General features: G+C 35.4%; 1 protein-coding gene across 7 annotated transcripts in view; it reads right to left on the reverse strand.

Annotated features, from left to right (window-relative positions):
• The window catches only part of Rbp6 (RNA-binding protein 6), a 471,739-nt gene that overhangs the window by 175,099 nt on the left and 278,429 nt on the right, over nt 1–18,211 (reverse strand). Inside the window, exon 1 of one of the 7 annotated variants that reach the window (XM_076113247.1) lies at nt 12,918–13,151. The exons of the other annotated variants lie outside the window; for them this stretch is intronic. Coding sequence (XP_075969362.1) covers nt 12,918–13,013 — 96 coding nt within the window. The 5' untranslated portion in view covers nt 13,014–13,151. Of the gene's footprint in view, nt 1–12,917; nt 13,152–18,211 lie in introns of those variants that run through there. 7 annotated transcript variants of the gene reach the window in all.

The raw sequence follows: 18,211 nt of genomic DNA on the forward strand, positions 1-18,211 counted from the left end.
ATTCCAATATTTCCAGCCGATATATTATTATTACGTTCGAATCCGAATCGATGCTGTGTTATAAAATTTATTACGCACTCGTCTCCTCGACGTTTCTTATTTGTAAACAGGCGCTTGAGTAACTCCTCGGGGGCCCTCGATAATGTTTGATGTCTCGTTAAAAATAAAATCGCCGTCGATCGGCACTAACAAATCCGTGACTAATTTGTGGAGTGACATATTGGGGGACAATCTAGAAATAATACTCCCTGACGTCCGGCTGGGAGTAAGATTAAAATTTTAATGAGCTTAACCAAAATGAGGTGAGAGGTGTCAAAAGTTAATACACAACCTATATTTTTTTAGAAATAGTCATTCTGCAAAAATAGAGCGACACAAATTCAATTAATCTAAAGAATAAAGTGAAGTGGCGCTATTTAGAATCGGGCTTTAATTTTACGTAGTTAGAGGCTCGGGGCCGTAAAGCCAGTGAGCTAAATGCTTCGGTTCTAACGGTTTGTCGCAGATTTAGGTGGCATGTTTAAGTTTCGTGTAATCCGCTGTAGGTAAACTAAAGTCCGCAGTGTCTTTTAGGCACGCCTACTCAGTATGCAAGCGTTTTCCTGCACATCCGTTGTACGCGACCGCGGAAGGACTTCCGTACACAAAATACTATGTTTATGTTCAGTTCTTTTAGAATTCCTCGTCGCAGTTGACTCTTCGTGCCGACATGTTGCGACAGTGAACACAAAATATAGTTACATACTTTAAAATCTTCACCGAATTACCGAGTAGAAAAGCTACTTAAGTTTTAGTTTATCCTTCTCTGTGTTACGAGTATTCTTGTAGCATTCGTTACACAAATTGGTATATAACTCAATCGCCGGGCATATGTAACAATTAGCAAGCAGAGTAAGAATATACACCAAGATTTTTCTCAGATAAATCACCCTTACGGCTCCCCAACTGAATATTTATCCCGGGAGCGGCGTAGTGTAGTAGTGGCTTTATGAACGGATAGCGGAGTTCGAGATATTTGCCGCACTAATCTCCATTTTAAGAACGGTCGTACGATGCTCGAGCCTAGGATTATGGAACTTGCGTGACACTAATTAAGTCGGAATTAAGGGCGAGCCTATATCAAGAACCGCAACGGGAGTTATAAATGAAAGGGTATTACGCGTGTTTACTATAACAACGATACGCCGAGAAACGGCAAAAACGATACATAACAAATAGTTCTTACGCCCACGTCTTGAATCTCTATAAATTACGATTCGGTAGCGCCCGAAACAGATCTCAAATTGCCGCTCAAATATTCATCCAAACCACCGCATAATATATCAACGTATCGAAGATAAAATAGAACTTACAATTTGCTAAATATGTCGTTGCTATTACTTTAATCCTTTCGAGGAAACGTAAGTTTAACGCAAATCCTACTTAACGTTAACTTTCACCAAAGTAGACAGTCGCTGATGGCTCTCAACATTGACGAGTTAAGATGAGTTTATTCAAACTTTTCTACTTATTAACTTGTGTATTAAGGGCTTATTTATGCGCAAGTTGGATGTCAAAGTATGGCGTACTAAAAATGTAGTAAGTATAAAGATTGGGCATCGGTTGAGCGTGGTATTGGGGGCGGGTGTATCCGATGTAAGCTGCGCTCTAGGCTTAATCCCCGCGCCGGGCTAACGGCAGCGGTTAGGCCCACTACGTAAATTTGTGTAATTTGGAATCTAGGCCAAGTGCCAAGGGATCCGACTGTACGGCAATGGTGATTGATATGACGCTATACAGAGCATCGTCTTGCCCCGCCGCGTCGCTGTCACTCGAGCAGACAACCCGATGCATTTGTAATGGGATCGCCGTCTATACAACTATAGTCACCTCAATATCTTCAGGTGACGCAGTTTTCGCTTTGATCTTTTCAAGTCTAGAATATTTGACTAATCATAATTTATGATTCATGTAAATATTTTTGATGTTACAGTAACGTAAAAGCGAACGATAATATGTATGTTGTTCTAGCATATCACAGATAAATATATGTGCTTGTACATAGAATGGCTGAAGCTTTTCCCGTAGATTGTGAATAAAACAAGCTAAACTTCCACCCATAACTCTGGAACATCAAAATAAACAGCCAAAAAGACTAATTGTGTTCCTAAACTGCATAACGGAACACGAATTTCGAGCCACATCGTGAACATTTCGAAACCACGTTCCGAGGCACACCACTTACAACGTTTCACTACTCCTGATACGGCGGGATGCAAATTTCAAATTCTGGTTCCACTAGCGAGTTTTAAAGCGATCCATCTCCTTCGTTCTATAGAAAATATAACGTGGGGTCTACAAGCGATCGCTTCGAACCGTCGCTACGCTGCGCACACCGAGTAACTGAATTTCAAATACGCAAAATCCTGTGGTTGCTTCCAGCGCTCGCTCTTCAATTTATGCCATTAGTAGCCTTCCGCCCTCCGTAAAATATATAATGTGTACGTGAAAATAATTTGAGACCAAAGGGTAGGACCTGATGAATTTGTTTACCGCATGTTACAAAAGGATTTCGTAATAAAATTATTAGAAATTTGTTGTTTTTATTTTTGTTGATCTTTTGCTCGTGTATACGAAGGACATCTGATATAAATTGTAATTCTAATATAATATTTAATACATAAAGTATGTTGAAAGAAGCCTATCAAAACTCAAGTATGTTTAGGTATACATGGAACTTCATTTAAGAAGCGTAATCCCCGAACCTGGCCGTCCCTCGCCAAGCTTTGCGGTAACAAAACAAACGTTCAACGGAATGATAGCAACAAAACCTCCGTCAGTTTTGTAAATTACAATAAACCTTAGAGCAGATCGTGGGTAGAATTCGTGATGACTCGTGCGCGCGACAATAGGCTTAAGGCGGACCGCCGCTCTCCTGCAGACGAAAGTTCCTTCCATCTATTAACCAACCGTTTCGCTGATACACAGATATAAGCGCTCAATCAATATAACCGACTCCAAACTATTTAAAGTCATGCTACAATCAAATTATATACTTATGTCGTCGTACAACGCGTAACATTTTATGTAACATGAGTGAATACAAAAACGATTGACTAAATAACAATGACATGTATTATCATAAAATACAAAAGATCGTCCACGATTGTTCCGAATAGATCGAGCCACGATATCGGGCGGAGCACCGTTGAGAAGGACGACCTCGTTATTATTTGATAGGTCCCATGATGAAAATCCTCGCGGCACGCAACTTTCTTGGCGTTCACTCGTCAGAATAAAAACGACATTGTATGGCATTTCGTTGGCCTCGCCGAGCCCTGAACATGAATATGAATAGAACGCCTGGAACCCGCTAAAACGAGACAATATCCCGACGAGCGGTGAAGGATTGTCCTTCATCACGCACAAATTTGGCAAAGGAGCAAACGCGCGCTACCGGCTGTGGCTCGCCTCGGCCCGATGGTAATCGAGTACGTCGATAAAAATTGAATTTCTACCTTTTACCCGTAAACGACGCGAGAACACGCCTAAGATTTACCTATAACGCTATCCTATTTACAGACTGGGAAATTCTATTTGCTTAAAGGTCGAATGGAGGCAATATCGTGGACGTCGCGACGCTGCGGGCGGGGGATGCAATAAGCGGAGCGGCCAGCGGCGGAGCCGTCGCCAATTTAAAGAAAGCCCACTGAACCGAAAGACAAGCGCATTGGCGGCTCACGAACACAGCACACCCGCACCCGCCCGCTCTCTAAGGCTCCTCATATAATTTTCAATCCAGCGAGCTTTAAAATCGATTGCTCTTTGTAAGTGCAAAATGAAACAAGGGGCTGCCATCTAACGTACACCTCGGCTAAATTAACGCTTTAATCCGACAATTTTCCCGTAAAAGTTAAATTGAAAGCTGCATTAGTTTTTAAAGTAAACACTAAAACTCACTAACTGTTACAGTATATTTATCTACGGTTCACTTAAACTTCACGTCTCGTTAAAATCTGTTCACATTAAATTGCATCGTTTAAACGCGATAAAACTGAATTCATTCAGTAGTTTCATTACTGCATTATAAACATTTATTGTATCGTTCAAATATTTATACTTTGGAATTAAAGAAAGCGAAGAAACTTTATCCACTATGTAAAACGTGCTAACAATACATCAATTAGTTGTAATGAACATTAAAGTTCAGAGTTAGGACGATAAAGTTGAATTACATTCCAAACTGTATCCCTAGAAACGAGATAGTTGCAATTTTGATTTTACGAATGTAACCATTCGAATTTCTGAGAATTGAAACCTCACTAGGTATTCAAGGAAAGTTCGTACGTACATAAATTAAACCGCAACGTTTATGTATTAGGGTGGATAGTTGTATTGAGTCAGTCGGGTCGGGCAGTTTCATTTGTGCCTATAAACCTTTCATGCAAACTCCCAAATTGTATGAACAAGTGCGTAATGTACAGGCTTATCTGTCGCCTTAATACCTGTTTAATGAAAGGGTTTGATCGTAAATCTACATGGTTAAACTTAATACACCGTCCTATTGGGCTTTACCCCCGCCAACGGTTAGTAATTAATGTGCTACCATCATAGAGAAAGTTTTACAACTACGAGTATTGAAACTACATAAGTATGAAACTTTGAATCGAGGCAAGAGAGGTGTTTGCGTTTCACTTTAATTTGAGTTAAAATAAGTTAAAGCGATTACTTGCAAGTGCCCATGTATATTTAAAATATGTGTATTTTAATACGTTACGAGTAGGTACGTAGTTTTAATTATTTCGCGAGATTCAGTAAAAATAGCTTCGCACGGGTATTTATAATAACGCTCAGGTATTTTGTGATCATTTTTATTACAAAATCTTAGGTGTTAACGTTGAAAAGCTTGAAATAGTGTTAACATTTTTAATCAAGAATAGAATAATGTTTGTTTAAAACGTAGTACTTTAATATATTGTTTTCTTTTATTTTATTTAGTCCCTCTCACAGTTGACTGGACATGAACAAGCGCCCCTCGCAGGAAAGAATTTTATTATGCCTAATTCACCAACCTTTTATATAGCAAAGAAAGTCAACTTATCGTCCATTTACAAGATAATCGAATAAAATTCTTGACAAGACTTCTTAACAAACCATTACATTAAGAAGTTTAGTTCAAATTTTGAGCTTAATGTTGAAGTCAGCAAGCATAGTTATTACATTTCGATTGAAATTTTGATCGTAAAAATGATAACATAAACTTCCCAAAAATATCCAATTGAAGATGTTACATCAACGCCTCCTTTTTCCCAGGAAATATAACAAGAACCTGGGCGCTTGCCATAATCTATTTAATCCAATTTGTCTGCAGAAACAAATATACCAATTACGGTCAAAAAGTGGAAGATTATCGAGGCTTCAGCGTACATGGGAAGTTATGAATTAATAACTACAGCCTCAACCCTCGCTTCCCGTGGGAAGCAGTGGGCGCGCTATAATAATAAGCTTCAAAACAAACTACTAAGTAATTACAACTAGAACAACCACTATTATTCAGTCAAACAGCTAACGGCAATGTCGAGTGTTGTTTTATATTCAACCGTGGTCAATTACTGGGCAAATACGAGCTATTTAGTTAAACGACGCGGTCTTGCATGTTACCTTATGATCTTTGAACGGGAATATTTGATCAATTCAATCGTATTCGTTCGTCGTATTGTATGATATTTGTAGATTTCCTTGAACTGGAAAGTCGCGTGTATCGTAGGTAAAGAAGAAAGTAATAAGTTTTATATGTGGCCAGCTACGTGAATTATAAAATAGCGTAGCTTGAGTGTAATTTACCTTTGTGCTTTTGTATAATCTGAATTAAATAAGAATCATCTAATTAAATATTTAACCATCGACTTATATTAATATCTATTGTAATTATTCTTTCAAAATCGTTATTGGCTACAAATGAAAGGTTTTTTCGTTTTGAATTACATATTCGCAACAGTTTTCTTTAACATGTATTTTATTGAAAACATAATTATCATTCGATATAATCGTCAAAGTATTATTTCATATTCGTTTGAAAGCGAAAAGGATATTTTGGAATCGGAAAATTCTGTGTAACCAAATTAGCTAATAGCTGATTGATGCGATTATGGAAGCCTTTTAAAAGATGAGAGAGAATTACATTCCCCAAAGTAATTTTCCTTACTCTGATACTGAACAGATATTTTAGATAGCGTCATTAGTAGGGAGTACTTAGGGCAAATCGAAATAGAATAAGATGATTTTTGGAAATTACGAAAATAAGCAAGTAAGAAAAAGTTAAAATTATGTTACAAGAACGGTTGCTGGCACATTTCCGTGATCGGAAAGATTTTGCTTTTTCTTTTTTTTATCGGATGCTATGTTACACTGACAATATTGGATATAAAATTTTCTTGAACAATTGTAGTAGGTACTTTAGAAAATAAGTTATAGAATAAACTTCGTAATAAATTGAGCCACCAAACTTAACACACTAACTTATTGAGAATAATAAAAGCTTATAAAAATAATGACCTTATAAGCTCTTTAGTGCGTGAATGTCATTCGTAAAGTGCTTGTTATAGAGTTGCCAACCTTACAACCTCGTTACACCGTTGTTTTCAAGATGCGACCTACAAATTTCAAGGATTTTTCCACAAAGACCAAAGTTTTCAGAGAAAGTGCTTCAGAGTCTGAAAAATGTATTGTCATTTTACTATGTCGTATAGATTTTAAAATAAAAAGTCACATATTTTAGCAAAAAACATATCTTTTTTAAACATTTTTAAAACCTCTTTAGTCCACGTGCTTGAATAAATGAATATCGGCTTTTTAATCTCCTAGACTTATCTTTTTCTGCGAAATAACCCAATCATAAAATCAAATCTTTCTCATACATAAAATACATTCTTTGATGTATTTGAAAGTGTTTTAATATACTAAAGAGTTCTCAATATCGGCTTAAAATCGAGTATCTTCTTTCTTTTTGATCTCAAGATATTGTAAACATTAGTTCTAAAACTATAACGCTACTAATTCATAAAGTTACTTGCGATGACCGTTAACATCAAGAGTATAAAATTTGGTAGTTTATAATAAAGTAATATATTCTTTTTTAAGTGGACTTTTACTGGTTTGTGCTAAATTTCTTTTCCAATTTTTTTTTAAGGTATCAAATTGTTCTTCGATTTTGTATGCATTTTTCATACAAAATAAATATTCCAATGTGTTCTAAATAGTAATTGTTTTTAGAACCACAATTCTGATTTCCAGTCTTTTTTTAGCCAATCAAATAAATTCGCTTAAGCTTCTTTTAAAATGGAAGTTTCGAGTTAGATTATTCGAGGTAGAAACTACTCTAAATATGCATCTCTATTCTCTACAATATTCCATATCTAAATCCGTTCATCCTCAACCGAATATTCTACGCACTAACAGAACAATAATAACAATAAAGATATTGTTGGGAAAGCAATCAATACTATATACTGTGATATAATATTATATCATGTCGGACAAACAAGACTGTTAGGTGTGCGTAGACATGTTAGTGCCATCTATCATCATCCCTCTTCGATCATTAGCTGTGTTTACTATCAAGGAGACAAGGTACATCGCATTGCTGTTAAGGTTTATAAAACTTCTTGAGTTAGTGTGAGAGTGGATAACGGGTTGATATGTCTGTATTTTGTTACGAGTATTGCAAAGAATATTTTATGTATAATCTGTGTGTAGTGTGTAAGTGGAAAGTAATCGCTATGCTATTGCGTTGGCTTTGTTAAACATAAGATGAAAATCAGTTTTTTTGTCTTAAATTTTTCGTATCGGTCCGTTGTAAATATACAGTGTTGAGATATTTTATTATTAATTAACTTCATAGTTTCCGAAGTCTTAACTTCAAAGCGCCGCGCTGTGCGTAGTGATTTTTCAGTTCGTATTTTAGTTTGAATAATTATCTCAATATAAATCGCATGTTTTGTCTCCGTTGTATATTTATTTTTATGTTTTGCACTTAATTTTCCTTGAAATACATCGGCCTACTTTCTTTTCTAGACACGTTGATCTAAATATTCTTCATCAGACGAAGATGGAAGCAAAATATAGAAGTGGCCATCAATCGCAACGAACTCACGATCAAGTCTGTTTATTTTTATCACAGTTGCTAAATATATTTCGAGTTATGACGTCATAACCCATCGGTCATCATCACTTTCTACTGCCAATCTTTGTAAAACACATCTCAGAATAAGGTCAAACTAAAATTGATCTATTATTGAAATATCAATGGAATATAGTTGTCCGTTCGAAAACCATTAGACGTTTGAAAGTCTGTTTATATTTCTCTTGGCATCGACATTAGAGGTGCGAATATATTTTAGAAAGTGTTTCCGAATGCATTATTTATTTTAAATTTCGATGGAATTATTTTCAGCTTTGTACTTGCCAGTTTTTATTTCTCGATTATCCTTTTGATAACATAGAAGCCACCTATGTATAAGCATAAGGAAAATCGGTTAAAATTATAACGTTGTGTAAAAAGTCAAATTTAATCTACCTAGAATTTTCGTATAAAAATGACTGCATAATATTTTACGGAAAGGATTTATTTATTCTTATTATCTCTTTAAAGCGAAATCAAGATACATTGCAGTCTGTTCCGCTATTATAATCATTCCTAGTAAAGTCCACATATTTTTTACTCTACCACGGCTCTTCGCCGTATTCGGTTCATTGACAGCACGTACAAACTTTTTTTGAGGGAGTCGCTCTTCCTTTGAAAATTTAATCTATCAATACATGACACCTGTATTTGATGGACATTTTCCCAGAAAACTTGATTAAACCTTCATGAAAAAACTTCATAGGAAAAAACTGTTAAAATGCTTCGTGACCAAAGTTTTGACGTTTGACTAAATGTAATGAGGTTGTAAAATAACCACACCTTGTTTAATTGTAATTTTATCAACGGTCGTTGTATTTTTTATTAAGTTTTGGAATACGATATTATTAATTGTATTAAAGGAACTTAAATGCATACCAAATTGCAGTTTTTAATGCCTCGACACGGATTTTAATTAGACTTTTCAATATTGGACATTAAATTGTCTCATGGTATTGTTACTTGTGCACAATAATATGTATCGGGTAATTTAAAAATCAATTTGTCCCTTAATACAACACGGAACATTAAACAATATTCGGCTATCATAATCTCACATATATTTTTTATGGTAAAGTATAACAATGAAAAATAAGGTTTGTGTCACAATAGTATTTTTCTACGGGGACATCACGCAAAGCGTAAATTAGCTGTCATAATAATATGAGGAAATGTAATTGTATCATCTACGTTAACCGTTTCCGTAATACTTGAATAAGGGTGATTATTCACACTTTACAAGACCGGCAATGGAAACATGAACTTTGCAGATGGTCACGTTCTTCATATATTATTATTAGTCATTGCGTATGATAATAGAGATCGCGTCATTCTGTAGTAAATTTACGACGTTTTCATCGTAAAAGTTCTGTTATATTTAGCGGAGTTTTATGGTGGAAACACTGTAAAGGGACAGATTTGTTTTGACGATCCAAGTTACCTAATATGGTGACTTAATATTTTTCTAGTTCATTAAGCGGTGAGATTTACTGAGAAGTATGTTGAGGAATATTGTTTGGATCATAAAAAGGCATTATTCTCACGGAAGATAATGTAGATGTTGCTAGCCGTTTGGAACAAATATATTTAAACTTCAAAGGCGTGTTAAGATGTCGATCCCGATTCCTGAGGATAATTATTATATGAGACAAGCCTTCGGAATGCTCGTCAAAGACAAGGCTAAACCTAACCAGCCGAAAGAAACATCTGCTCAACTTCCCATACTCAGAGCAATGCTTAATAGACAGAAAAGGGTTAATGCGGTACTTGTAAGCAATGGGCTAGCAACCCTTAATTATGTGTGTACTATTACAACGGTTCCATCCTATATATTACTCCTATAAGTGACTTCAAACGTTTCTAAAGGAACTGCGGGTGCCCGGAGATTTTTTTAAGGGGAAAAAATGGGGTCAATGTTTACTTTCTAAATAGGTTATATTTAAAAGAGTCAACTCAAGATACCAAGTTTATGTTAGGAAATTGTTAGGCCTGTAATCTCCTGAACTAATTCTCTACGGGCTGAAAAGAGATGTACAGTTGTACAACTATTTTGTCGGGAAGGAAGGATTACGGCTTAATACTATAGGGAATCTATTCGCATTTTATCGAAGGCTGATCCAGTCTTTGAATATCTAAGAGGTAAAGTTGAAGAGTGTTTCCGTGTATGGGATTCTAAATAAAGGCTGTATAATGATTTTTTGCTTCCGATAATTATGATCAATATTTTAACGATAGATTTATTGTCACTTTTATAATGGTTTTATGCTGATTATTATTTCCTTTTGAATATTAAACGGTTGAAGTATGAGTCCGGAACATTGCCGAAACTGCGAGGATTGCATCATATACTAACGTTAATGTCTAAATATAGTACGATTGGAATCATTTGGTATTTATATCTTGCCAACTGATTTCCAAATTTAATAATTACGGGGAGATTTTAGCGCGAATTGCGCGATTTAAGTATACATTTTTGTACAATAATATCTTACTATAGATCATCAAGTAGTTTTCAAAGAAGTTTCAAAATTTGTATTTCCTGTTATGGGGTGAATGGTTCACATATTTTATTTACGTATAAAATTCTATTATAGAATGAGCAAAATTTATATTCACTGGCCGTGATATGATAAAATTCGATGAACAGAAAATCTCGTTGAATATTTTCAGCCTTTTAAATGATCATCCGTGTAAAATGGATTGTAAAAAAGGTAGCGAAAGAAACAAAAGTCATGAATAGGTATTTTGCGAGAAATGCGAATGCGATGTTTTTTCATTTGACCGTCCGTAATATTTTTCCAAAATAAATACGATTTCAATTATTTTTTGGCTCATATTTACTACATTTTGTTGAATACATTCGCACGTAGATGTTTTTTTGCTGAGATTTAACTTTCTACCGGTGAGGTTTATTGTTAAATAATTTTTATATCCGTATGAAAACTTTTAAGAATACATAAGTTATTTGTTATTTTATTATTTCTAGTATTATTCGGTAAAATTATAAAAAAACCTACTGAACATTTAGTAATGGTGGTAATAAAGATTTAGATTTGCGATTGAATTCGATTTCTTTACGTTATATAGATTATGTTAACATATAAACCAATATAACGCGTTAGACTAATTAAAATAATACTTGTGTTCTGTGAAATTATGCCGTAATTAATAACCAGAAGGATAGGAATTTCATTACGAAACTAATCAACTGCCAGCTATCTATTTACTTCGATACCAAAAATTTAATAGGATATTTCCGTTATAACAAACAGCAGTAGCGTGGGCGTATTCCCAAGTACTGTGAAATGAAATTAATTAATTGGTAATCTCGATAATAAAATTTCACGTTACAATAATTGTAATTATTATTATTTCCGTGTTCAAAAATACTTTAAAGATTTTGATATTGCGATAAACATTTTTTTTTTGGCAATTTTATGTGAAAAAATAGAAAAAAATATTTTATTACGGGATAAATTACAAAAAAATATTTGGCGGTTATATTGCTTTAAATGGGAAGTGATGAAGGTAAAAGGGGAAATTGCGACATGGATATCATTTTATAAGCGACAACCGGTGAAGCAAGATTGGTCGCCGTAACCCACGCACTTGGGTTGAATACCTACAGGTGTCATGATGCAGCTGTTCAACTTACCATTGCACCGGACTTCTGTCTCATTGCCGATTAGAATTATTTTCGGGAGAGACAATTTCAATTATAACAATTTGATAAAGCGGATTTTTTTTATTTTTCGTTTCCTTTCTTAGCTTTACACATTTCAATAAAGAATTGAATACTTACATTTTAAATTAACACATGTTTTGGCGATTATACGAATTATTTTACAAAATAATAATTTTTTATCAAAATTTGCCAAAAATGCATATTTTGTGTTGCAATTTTTATGGAAATGGCAATTAATTCCGGGTAAAGCATAATTTCGATTTCAATAGAAATACACATCAAAAACAGAAATACACGTCACAAAGAGCTCGTAGCCGTATTTTTAGCTCCAAAAATATTTTTGTCAAACATTTACCCGCCGGGTAAATAGGAAAAGTTTTACGAACTCTAAAAACTTAGTCCGATGCAATACCGCGCTTATTTTGCTGCGTGAACAAAATTTATTCTCACTTTATTTCATATAAATTCTATTTTAAAATTTTCCTGCACATAAATCACTTTTTAATTATTCTATCGTAATGCAAATTTTGTTTTAACTATAATAAAACAGTATAAATAAATGTATGAATTTTAGTTTCTACAAAATCGTCTACGGACTAATTTAAGAAAAAAGTAGGTAAACTTGAAACGTTCACAGCTAATATCACCGTTACATGCGATTCCACAATTTTATTTCTAGCTATTAGTGTAGCGACTCTTATCTTATCGCAATATTTAGGCAGAAAAACAAAATACCCTGGTTGTTGTTAGTCTATTTGGATCCGTTTGCGCCAAACAAAATAGCATAGCGAAGATTTGTATTTTGAGTGTCTGTATGAATATAACAGGTCGATTGATCTGTTTGTTGTTTTTAGTGAGGGTCGAGAGGAGCGGGAGAGGGAGCGACACGACGGCGCCGCCCGGCCGATAGGAACCACTTGCGGCTGGGGCAATGTGCATCCGACGCGGCGCGCACTCTTCAACTTTACCAAACTTTGCTCTCCCGAAATAAACTTTTTGTAACGTGCGTCATGAAACACTGACACCGGCTGCACTCTCGGACCAGTGCACGGATGTCACGGACAGGCTACTAACCCTGAACGGCGTGCAGGTCGGGTCCGGCTCGTGAATAGGCTGCGGGAGCACTCTCGCGGTCGCGATGGGAAGCACTGACTTAAGCACTTTGGACATGTAAAGTGGGAGCGGACACGCGAGTGTTTGGTCGCGCGGCGCGGGCCGGCGTCGGCGCGGTCGGAGCGGCGGCGGCGCGGAGTGTGCGGCGGACGGTACGCGGGCGACGAGCGACGAGCGACGGTGCCGCTGGGAGTGTGGCCGCCGGCGCCGCGCCACCGCGCGCCCGCCGGCCGGGGGCAGGTTCGCGCACGCGTCGCCCGCCCAAGCGCCCGCCCCCCGCATCGACCGCCACCACCCACCCCCGCCCACCACCCCCGACGCCCGACCGACTGTTTTTCTCTCGGCACCCGACCGGGGGACGCACCTGATTTTTTCCGTGATATTTTTTCCTCCCTTCTCTTCGCGACGCGATCCGTTCGCTTTCATTACGGTTTCGAGTTTGATTTATCACCGCGGCGGCTCTGAAATATTCTTACGATGGAACTTGGTGTCGAACGCTCACCTACTAATTAGCATCGATTGATCGTAATAAATGAACATCTTATAAAAATGCATCAATATTTTTATTATGATCAAAATTAAGTAGTTAACATCATTGTTTGAGAAAGTTATTTTTTCATGATATAAAAATAATAACTTTCTCGATGATATGCCTAAATTAAAATTATAACGTGGCTAAAACGAGGAAACATCCGCGCGCCTTATTGCTGACTCATTGTTTGAACGTCCTAATTTATTGATAGGTAGTATAATGGCTAGAAGTACTTATTTATTAAATACTTACTAATTTACAAACAAAAAGATATTTAATCGTAAATCAATAAAATCATACGTGCTTCTGAAACTGTTCAAGGACAGAAGAGAAACTCAAGTACACGGTCGTAGCCTGCAAGCCTGTCGTAGCACGTGTCTACGGCGTAGCTAAAACGCCTCCACGGTTTTTGAGTGCGCGCCCGCGGCCCAGCGATTAGTATTCGCAGTCCACTCGTGTCCTGCATACCCTCAAGAACTTAACATATTTGGCCGCGATTCAAATTTAATGTTTTCATATTTGTGTCATAACTTTCGGTAAAGAGGAAAACAAAAATTACCCTTGCGAAGGAAAGGAGTTATTTGTAAACGGTTGACGTCTTGGCATTTTTATACAAAGTACGGCCACCCTTGTTCCATTTTGAAATTGTTTAGGCGGTTGTTGTACGATTTTGTTTTATAGTTTAGATGAGAAATGCTGTTGATCCAGACGAGATTGTGGTGTGTGTATCTATCATACGCGCTGCAATAAAAGTTGTAAGACACTGACGAATGTAATATGGGGTAGAGACTCGAGAAACATAAAACTTGGTCTTTGAAACATTGTATTATTTTACAATAAGTTGGAGCACTTGAGCTATTCAAAACTCAGTATAAAGCAATATCTCGCACAAATATGTCACGTACAATGTGTTGTTGTATTTGTTCGTAAACTTTTACGCTAGATCAATAATAATAATACGTATTATACAAATGGTTGACTTTACTATTTGTATTCTTGGCTTCTAAGCGTTGGTTTAAGTTTGATGTTTGTTTTTCTTAATTCTTGATAAACTAATACAAACATACTTTTACAAAATTGATAATAGCGCTGATACTAATTTAGGCAAACCAATTTGAATTTACACTTCATAAAATTTTAAAATGATTAGAATCGAAAATTTCAATTTTGTATTCAATAAAACCATAGTATAAGTAAAAATAACTACATTTCAAACTTCTACTCAATAGGCCTAGAACAATCTTACCAAGAAATTTACTCGCAACCTTGAAGACTGCTATTCTACAATAAATCAACGCTTAAAAACTATAGGCCTAGAACATTACCCTCCCTCACACGTACTAAACGTGATAGTCTGTTATTCGTCTGGTAGACGCTGTCATGGATAGTCGGCGTCGCGCCGTCTAACTCAACTCACTGGTATTTACTATACACTTGCTAGCCTTTTAAGTATCTTCACAATTGCTGAATAAGTATCGGGTAACTTATCTGGTAAATTTTGAAGATTGTTATTATAAATGCTGTCACTTTATCTAGAACGTTATCAGACACTTTTTCATTAACTGTGAATTTAGCTCTAAGTGTCCTTGTTACCTTCGAGATAGTTGATTTGATAGCACTTGCAAAAAACATATGGGTTATAACGAATTGTAATGGTTTAGAGTATGAGTATGTTTCCTTTTTTGTTGTAATCTCGGTACAACAAAAAATTGGTTACTAGACAATTATTGCGTTATTTCTATCAAATTAATACGTTACTATCCGGTCGTTACATTTCCCGGGTGTCTTATAATATTAATTTTAATATAGTGTTCCTAAGTTTTTAAAATATCTTTGTACTTAAAAGACTTTTGATTGAGTTTTATTTTAAAACATTTCAATTCAGGAATTAACGTATTGCAATTACTGTTAAGTGTATGTAAGTTACAACGTTTGATAAATATGTATTTTATGTACCGTAAGTAACACTTCATCCTGTACTAACAAAATAAACAGTTTGTGATAGCTATCTATTGATAAATACATATCGCTCCCGATTCAGTCGAATGCATTGTCTCTAAATTGTTCATGTTCACTAGTTTCCCATTAAACAATCGCGCCAACTCGACCTAAAACACACGTCAAAGCCGTAACTCGATGGCGTTCATTAAAAATATGTTTCACAAACACTTTTTACAATGTACAACATGCTTTTCAACGGTTGAAATTAAAAGTAATCGTTGCCGAGGCACGGAAGCATAGATATGAAAAATAATAGGTACGTCTACCTGTAGGGTGAATATGCGGGCCCGATTAAAGGTACATGGCTTAAATCTAAATGCGTCTACTTTTTGTATTTTTGGTACGTTTTGTAGGGGGAAAGTAATTGTGTGTTTACTCACGACGGGCCCCTTAGGGGACAGACGGTGATCAAACCTAAAGGGTATTCTGTACCTAGAGTTGATTGAAGTACTAATGTTTATAGAGGGAAGCTATAAGGGTTTGCATATTAAAAATTCAACACGAACGCCCTGCAACGGTCGATATTTCTTAACCTAGGAAGAACCCGACATCGCATGTATACCACAAATAGATTTGAATGTTATCAGAAACATTTTATAAATAAAATATAAATCCAAACACAACAGACCTACAAAACATTAAATATTAATATCTATATCGATGCATACCCAATGTTCCTCTGCCCGAATGATTCCTAGGTGCTATATTATTTATTTATTTATACGGCAATTGCAAGGGAACCAGAGATATGAAAAATAATAGGTTTCTACCTGAGATTGGGGTGGAAGGGCCTCAATTATAGCCGCGCCTTTAATATTCCTTTAGTTTTGCAAGAATATTCGACGCTACTTTTTCTTTAAATATAATGTTAAGGTATAATACAGCAATTTCTGTTTTCGGGCATTTCCAGAATGGTAAGTGAGGGTGTAATTGATAAAATCTGTATTTTGTGCGAATCTGTAGTAAATAAAATGTACAATTTACATGTTTCGGAAGTACCGATGAGATTGTACCAATTTTCGTGAATAATAAATTGATTTCATTGAAGAAAATATGGACATGCGTTGGTTGTTAATCATTGACTAAAGTATAATAACTTTTAAACGATTCATTCTGTGATTTATAAGTGATATATAAAAATAATAACTGTATAAAGAAGAATTTTTTTACCGAAGTCAAATTATTACTTTTATATCTACCTAAAAAGCTGCTTTTAGAATAATAATTAATCAAACTTAAAAGACCTCTATCTCAAAAATATATTACGACAAAAAAAGAATTTAAAACTCACGATTTCCTTAATCATTATCTCGAACTGCATAGAAAATATCGGAAAAACCGGGTATAAAAAGTGTGTCAAGTCCTGTAAGTATCAGTAAAGGGCTTCTTTTGTTTGCCAGCGTGATTAATTATATGCTTGGTGTACTGACAGCTGTGATGGTCTTGTAGATGCTGTGTACCGTGATTATAGATACTGAGTGATTAGCTCGAGGAGTGTTCATGATGTTACTGTAGAAAGATTAGACGCTTTGTAGTGTGTTAGAGCTGCTAATAGAAATATAGGATTGTACTTTTTAATGTGAAAAGAAACGTTTTAAATACTGAGTAACAGTATTGTTGTATACTTATTTTATTATTCAATAAGTAACGCACAGCTTTTGTATGTAATGGTTATTGAGATTGTTTTAGATAAATTGTTATTTGTATTTGAATTAAAACCACCATTTTGATGGTTAATTTTCTGGTCAGTATTAACGAGTACCGAGAGTTTGACATTTAAAAGGAACTGCAAAAATAGTTCCTGTGGTGCCCGCTAGCGGCGCTGATTCGATTTTCGCATACCATTTCTCGATAGCTAGCTGGTTGTCGTTAGTCAATAGTAGTAGGAAATTGCCCCTCTGAAGTGCCTAGTTCATAAGTTTTCATTGCTACAGACTATCAAAAACTGTTTTCAATTCCTCCCAGGTACATAATGTTACGCAGATAGGTACAGAGTTACGTACGTTTTTCAATATTATTTGCTTCTTATCGTAGAGCACCTATCTTGAACTTGTTGCCAACTTAATATATTCCCTTGATACTTTCACCGTTAAACATCTTCAAACTTTACATCGCTACGCTTTCCAACAAATTTTTGCTATCTCCGCAATTTAATAAACGTATTTCTAATAAATATTGAGGAGTATTAAATATTTGTTGGTTTGTTATTTTCGGAAAATACTTAATTTGTTTTTCTACTTTTTTAGGTCAATGTTAGTATGATTCGGATAATTTAGTTAATAATTGGTTTGTTATTTATTGATGTTTTAAAGAATATATAACTTTTATTGACTTCATCATAATAAAATATATTTGTCGTTAAACTTATAAGTGAAAATGTGTCTTTAATATTTTTTTCAGCCCTTGGCTGTCCCACTGCTGCATAAGGGTCTCCTTTCGAATAAACAAGGGTTTATGTTAAGATTTAATTTAACAAACACGAGAATCAAAAAAGAACTGCAAGTATCAAACACATTAATCAAATCAATATACAATTTAAAACTAATTTAGCACACTCGCAATCAAAACACAAATGCTCAACACAACTCCATTTGAATTAACCCAGAAAATTGCAAACAGAAGTTGGTAGAAAGCATTCGTTAACAGTTAAATCAAACGGGTGGTTTGGAAGTGATAGTAAGTTAAGACGGCGAAACAGTAGGACTTTCCTAACGTCGGGCGC

The sequence above is a fragment of the Anticarsia gemmatalis genome, chromosome 4 (assembly GCF_050436995.1).
Source record: "Anticarsia gemmatalis isolate Benzon Research Colony breed Stoneville strain chromosome 4, ilAntGemm2 primary, whole genome shotgun sequence".
In the NCBI taxonomy this organism is placed as follows: domain Eukaryota; kingdom Metazoa; phylum Arthropoda; class Insecta; order Lepidoptera; family Erebidae; genus Anticarsia; species Anticarsia gemmatalis.